At 39.9% G+C, this 6,002-nt stretch overlaps 1 protein-coding gene across 1 annotated transcript in view; it reads right to left on the reverse strand.

Annotated features, from left to right (window-relative positions):
• Positions 1-1,431: 1,431 nt before the first annotated feature.
• LOC103358183 (calpain-9) overlaps positions 1,432-6,002 on the reverse strand; it is a 34,646-nt gene continuing 30,075 nt past the window's right edge. The window contains exons 18-20 of the mRNA XM_008283057.1: positions 5,861-5,977; positions 4,569-4,627; positions 1,432-2,073 (exon numbers count right to left, since the gene is read on the reverse strand). Of these exons, the coding sequence (XP_008281279.1) occupies positions 2,047-2,073; positions 4,569-4,627; positions 5,861-5,977 (203 nt within the window). The 3' untranslated portion in view covers positions 1,432-2,046. The remainder of the gene's footprint in view (positions 2,074-4,568; positions 4,628-5,860; positions 5,978-6,002) is intronic.

The raw sequence follows: 6,002 nt of genomic DNA on the forward strand, positions 1-6,002 counted from the left end.
TCCTGTGCATGTATACAACTCTAAGAAGTATAACTAGTTGTATAAGTGTTGCTTTGGATGAAGCCGACATCAGAAGGTTTAGATGTTTTCTTCAACCTCCTCAGTGTTCCTGAACTATGAAACCTGCAGCAACAACCAGAACGTACCACCAGCAGGTGTTCTCATGTTCTTTACAGGCTGGGTTCCACGTTTACCTGCTGATGCTCAGGAGCATGTTTTCTCTTCGACTCCTGTCCTTCCTCAGGATGTATTCACGCTGCATGTCATTAACTTTACATCCTGTTTGTTTCTGATCTACGAGCTCCACCAACCTGCTCGTTGTTCTCTCCTTTGTTGTTTCTCACCGTTGGTCTTTTCTCAACCAGTCGAGGCAGACGTTCTGTCAGAGGGTTCTTCCTGTTTTTCCTCACCGCCGCCGCCACTGTGCTGCTCAAAGGGAATTTTTACTGTTGGGTTTATCTCCATCATATAGAAACAAGTGACAAATGAAAGGAGAACCTGCCATCAGGAGTTTTAGTGAGATGCTGGTCCACCTTGGCCTTGATTCTCCAGATCTGGACCGTTCTGGGTTTGTCCATCTGGAATCATCTCTGATACACGTGAAGCTTTTAAAACCTTTTCTTTTCTGAAAACATCGTTCAAACTTGTTAAATACACTGAAGTCACTTTAGAAAAGGAACGTTTGCAGAAGACAGAAAGGGTTAAAAAACAGGAAGTCACTCTTTGGTAAATTTAAGTTCCCGTGACGCTTTGAGTTTGTCACGTAGTTTTTAATAATTCAAGCTCGTGGTGATTTTGCGTTTTAATTCTCAGGCAGAGATAAAAAGCAAAAGCCTCCGTTTAGCGGCTTCAGTGAGAGGTGAGTGTGTTTGGGCGTGTCTGACGTATAAATATCACACTCTGTTCTTGAAGCCCGTTTGATCTAAAGCAACACAAACGGCAGCAGGAAGCCCAACACACACACACACACACACACACACACACACACACACACACACACACACACACACTCTCACTTTAGAGAACGATGCTGGAAGACGGATATTTACACATTCCAGACAAGAGCTCAGAACACTGGGTCACTTCTCAAAATATCCGCCGAGGCCCGGAGGTCGGACATTTGCATTTACAAGCCGACGAATGAGAGTTTGAGTCGCAGCGAGGCCACGAGGGAAGGTTCAGCTAGCGAAAGAGTTCGAGGAGTCACAACTAACTCTTCTTGCATAATCAGGTTAAGCAACTTTTTAGCAGAGAAATGGAGAATAAAAGTCAATAAAACTGAAATTATTTGAGTTTTCAGTTCATATTTTTCACATTTTTACCCTGAGACGTGCTTCCGACTGTTTTGTTTCTAAATGGGCAGAAAGTCAATCAAATCGGTGCTAATCGGCCTGAATTAAACTGCAAAAGAAGAACTTAACACTCCTCTCATGTTGTTTTCTATATTCTTGATTCACACATCATGTTATATACATCTTTTACAAACATGTATCCAGAACTATAAATGGATCGTTTACTGTTAACAAAGAAATGCATCATGGAGGTAAAATGAAATGTCAAATAAATCAGTTTGTAAGAAGGTGTGGATGTGGAAACAGAAGCAGGTTACATGAAAGATTTAAAAAAGAAAACAAATATTATTATATTTCTTGGTTTAAATTCCACCAGAGGAGCTGGGATGAGTAGGAGCTGAGTGTTGTCGTGGTTATTTTTCTGCTCGTTCTCACGTCAGGCTGCAGGACGGAGGCCTCGGGTCTCTGATTTAGACATTAGACGAATAATTTCACAATTGAGAGAAGAAACAACCAAAGTTCCAGCGTCTCAGTGAATCATAAACTTCACTTCTTTCACCTTTAGCCTCCGATGTTTCCGTCGTTACTGTTTGACTGCCGGAGGCCACGCGAGAGGAAAAACAAACAGCAGAAGAAGACGTTTTTCTGATGCTAATGCTGCACATTAACACATTCAACAACAACAAAAAAATAAAACTTAAAATCACGAGAATAGAAGCGGCAGAGCGAGTGGATCCTGGTGAGTCTGTGCGGGTCAGTTGTACATGGTCATGTGGAGCCACTGCAACCAGTCAGAGAACAGAAATCAGTAAACATTAGGACTCTTTATTTTCATGTTTGACATAAAATCTGCAGAAAAAGTAAAATATATATAAAAGCAAAACGAGCCGTAAGCCTGCTGTGTTTGAGCTCTCTAACATTCTCACTTCCCCATTCAGAGTTTCTGTTCCATCTTCATGTGTAATATTACTTCCTCGGTATTATTGTCGGTATTACTTCCTTTTTTTTTATCTAATCCTATTTTAGCTCACTTACTTTATTTTTAACCCTGTTCTGTTGCTTTTCCATCAGACTCTGCATTTATTCTGAGCAACATCTGGCACAAGAAACTACTTTAAACTTCTATCTGGTCCTACAGCAGACAGCTTTTCTTTTATATTAACTTAACAAACAGTAAAAAAATAAACAACAATTGTGAGGTGAGACGTAGCAGCTGGCAAATGGCTGAGCTTTGTCGCTGACATTCCTTTTTTTTTCTCACAAATTTTCAGCCATTCTGTCCACAAGTCACTTGAAGTTTTGTGATATTTTCAGGCTGTTAAAACTCACACGGCATGTTTAAGATCTTCTCTCACATTTTCAGCTATTCTCAGATGAACACACTCTAAAAACTCGTTATCCTGATGTAGAAACTCGCCTCTTTTCTGGTTCACTTTGTCGTATTTGTGTCGAGAATTTACTGACATTAAGTGGAATCTATTCCTCCGTGTTTTTTTAAATCACAGCTGCTAGAAAAAGCCAAATCAGAACATTCACAGCTTCTTGTTTAACAGCTGGTGAGGCGTTCTTCTCATGAAATGCTTCTGCTTTCTTCTCCAAAGATATCACTGGAGACTGACGCCAAAGGTTTTGGCATCTGCTCAAACCACAACTTATTACTAGATTAACCGGGAAACTGTCTGGGCCTTCCTGACAATACTAAACTGGTTTGAATAACACTTAAAGGACAGGAACTACTTTATATCTGGAGGTAATTTCAGATCTCAGCGGACGAAAACAACCTGTGGAGTTCCTCAGGGCTCCATTCTGGGGCCTCCTCTGTTTAATATCTACCTATAACAACAGCTCAGATGATTAAAAAAACAACAAAATATCTGAAAATAACTATGCAGATGGCAAAAAAGCTTCACATAATCATGCCACTGGGTAGCTCTAATCCCAGACAAGAGCTCAGCTGAACAACTGGATGTGGAAAAACCAAAAACCAAACCAGAAACCTCGGTGTGGTCGTGGACTCAGACATGAATCTCAACAGCCACAAAAATAACAACAATGACCTCGTCAGCCTACCTGAAGAATAATCAAGAATCAAATGTCTGATGTCTACAGCAGGAAAAAACTTCAATCACATCACTCCATAGTCAGGAGTTAAATTTTAAAATCCTGCTGTCGGTTTATGAAGATCCAAATGTTTTAAGGCCAAAACACATTTCTGATCTGCTGCTACATATAAACCATCCAGACATCTTTGTTATCTCAGACAGATCAACTTTCTGGTCGACTTTTTGTCCCCAAAGTCAAATCTAAACACAAAGATGCAGGTTTCAGTTTTTAGTTGCAGTTCTCAGTTCATTTAAATCCAGGTGGACGTTTGCCTCTGCTTTGATTTAACCAAATCTGAAGCTTTGGAGTATCTTAAATTCAATTCAGTTAAAGCATCAATTCACAACATATGTCGTCTCAAAGTACGTTTTATACGACCGTGAAGACAAATTTTAAACAGAGAAACCCAACAAACTAAAAGTTCCCTTTGGATTCCCTTTAAACAGCATTTGGTGACAAAGAGAAGAAACAAAAAACAAACAAAAATAAAAATCTGACAGAACCAGGCTCAGAGAGGTGGACATCGACCTGTCAGAGTGAACTGTGACTGTTTTATCTTACTTTTTATTCTCTGTTTCACTATTTTTTCCATATTGTTTTCTGTTTCTTTTACACTTTGTCTTGATGCTTTTAGTGTTTTATGTAAAACACTTTGAACTGTCTCGCTCTGGACAAATAAACGTCTTTGTCTTTCTGCTCAGTTTTATCTGGAAGTTTTCTTGGTCGTCCAGATTTTCCACGATTCTCCTGAAAACATTGGAAACGAGCTGCAGCATGTTGGAGTTTCTACAAAACCGTCACATCTTCACCTTAATGTCCTGAGATAACTTATGATTCTGTGTCGTTTAAATAAAACTGAACTCTGTCGGCACCGTTTAGCCTCGCTGAGAAGAGTTTTACTGCAAAGTCAAGAATTCGTTTTACTTCCTAAAGACAATTCTTGACCTGCTTTTTTAATTTCGACTAATCTGAGACGTTGCGAGCAGAAAGCAGCGCAGACTTCTGAAAATGTCACCGTCACGGCTTCGCTTTGTTCTGGTTTTTAGGTTTATAACATGTCATGTTTGAAGAAAAGCTTATTGTTCAGTCGTCTTGCAGGTTTTTTTTTTATTTACAACTGCTCACTTCTAAAACCAACAAAGAGCCGTTAGAAGGTTAAGTTATACTGTGTACCTGTCTGTAGCTGATGGTGACGGTTCCCATCCCCACCATGTCGAACGCTTGAAATTTGTCTGCAAAAGAAGAGGAAGAAGAAAGAAAGATCTGGTAAATGATTCAGTTAGTCAGCACCAGAACAGTTCGGAGAATCCTGAGGGAGTTTTCTGATGATTGTCTGAACTTCCTCGAGCCGTCGTACAAAGGAAACGCCGACTTGATGCTAAATGTGTAAATATCACAGTTTAATGGCATCATAGACGTTTGATTATTGCTGTAAAACATAAATAAACTAACTGAACCTCCTCCCAGTGTGACGAATACATTTACAAGTTTAAACACTTTCGTACCAAGCTATCGTCGTCGTTCTGTCACTTTGGTTTCAGGCGTTTGTTTATCAGGAGTTTTACTGAGAGAAAAGCAGCTGCATGTCAGAAATAACAAACCCAACATTTATAGAACACTTGATTTATCTTATTTATCATTATTCTTGTTGATATAAGTTATAAGAAGAGGAAAAGGAGCTTCTGCTGCCTGCTATCAGCCCCTTCGGTTTTGCTTTCTGATCATTCTTGTCTCATCTTTCAGTTCAGGTGAGTGAGGTTTATGAAATCTAACCGCCACAGAACAGGAACAGCACGCATGCCTGCATCTTTATTAGCATGAATGAGTAATAAATGGGCCTCGTATATGAATCACGCCTCAACAACGGTCAAATTTTACACCTGATTCAGGATGACGAAGACGCAGAAGAACAGATATGAATGAAAAACAGCATCCTGTCATATTTTAGCACCATTCAAAGCAAAATAAAATCTTAAATCCTGTTTGTAGTGAAGCTTATTTCATCCAGAATGTATTTCTTCACAACTTTTTTTTCCAAATTTAAATATTTATCAGGTTACAGTCTCATTTTCACTGCGGAAAAATGATCTTTAACAAGTTTTCATTGATGAAATGTGTAAAAACTGAGCTTGTCCTCGGCTTTTAGGCACTGAAGTCTTCTCAAAAAAATCACTTGAATTAGAGATTATAAGCGAAATCCCTGAAGACAGAAACTGAGTGAATCCAGATCTCATCTTGCAGGACAGAAATATGCTACCATCAAACATCATCTGTACGTTCTTATCTGCCTCTCGTCCGTCCTCCATCTTTTTCCCACGACTCCTCGCCGTCCTCGGCTCCCTCTGAGGCCTTCTACTGACATTCAGGATGTGAACGATGGAGCGATTCAAATGTGTTTCTAATTTGTGGCTTTCGGCTCCTCTGAGCGTTCGAGGCTGTAAAATTAAGCTTTAGCGGCCACTTACGGATCATGCTCTCCAGCTTCATGAGCAGGTACAAGAAGCCGGGATAGCTGACGGTCATATCGGGCTCCGTGTACCGGAGTCCGACCAGCTGCATCACCAGATCGTCCACCATGATACCTGATAGATAGATAGATAGATAGAT

The sequence above is a fragment of the Stegastes partitus genome, unplaced genomic scaffold (assembly GCF_000690725.1).
Source record: "Stegastes partitus isolate 25-593 unplaced genomic scaffold, Stegastes_partitus-1.0.2 Scaffold296, whole genome shotgun sequence".
Lineage (NCBI taxonomy): Eukaryota > Metazoa > Chordata > Actinopteri > Pomacentridae > Stegastes > Stegastes partitus.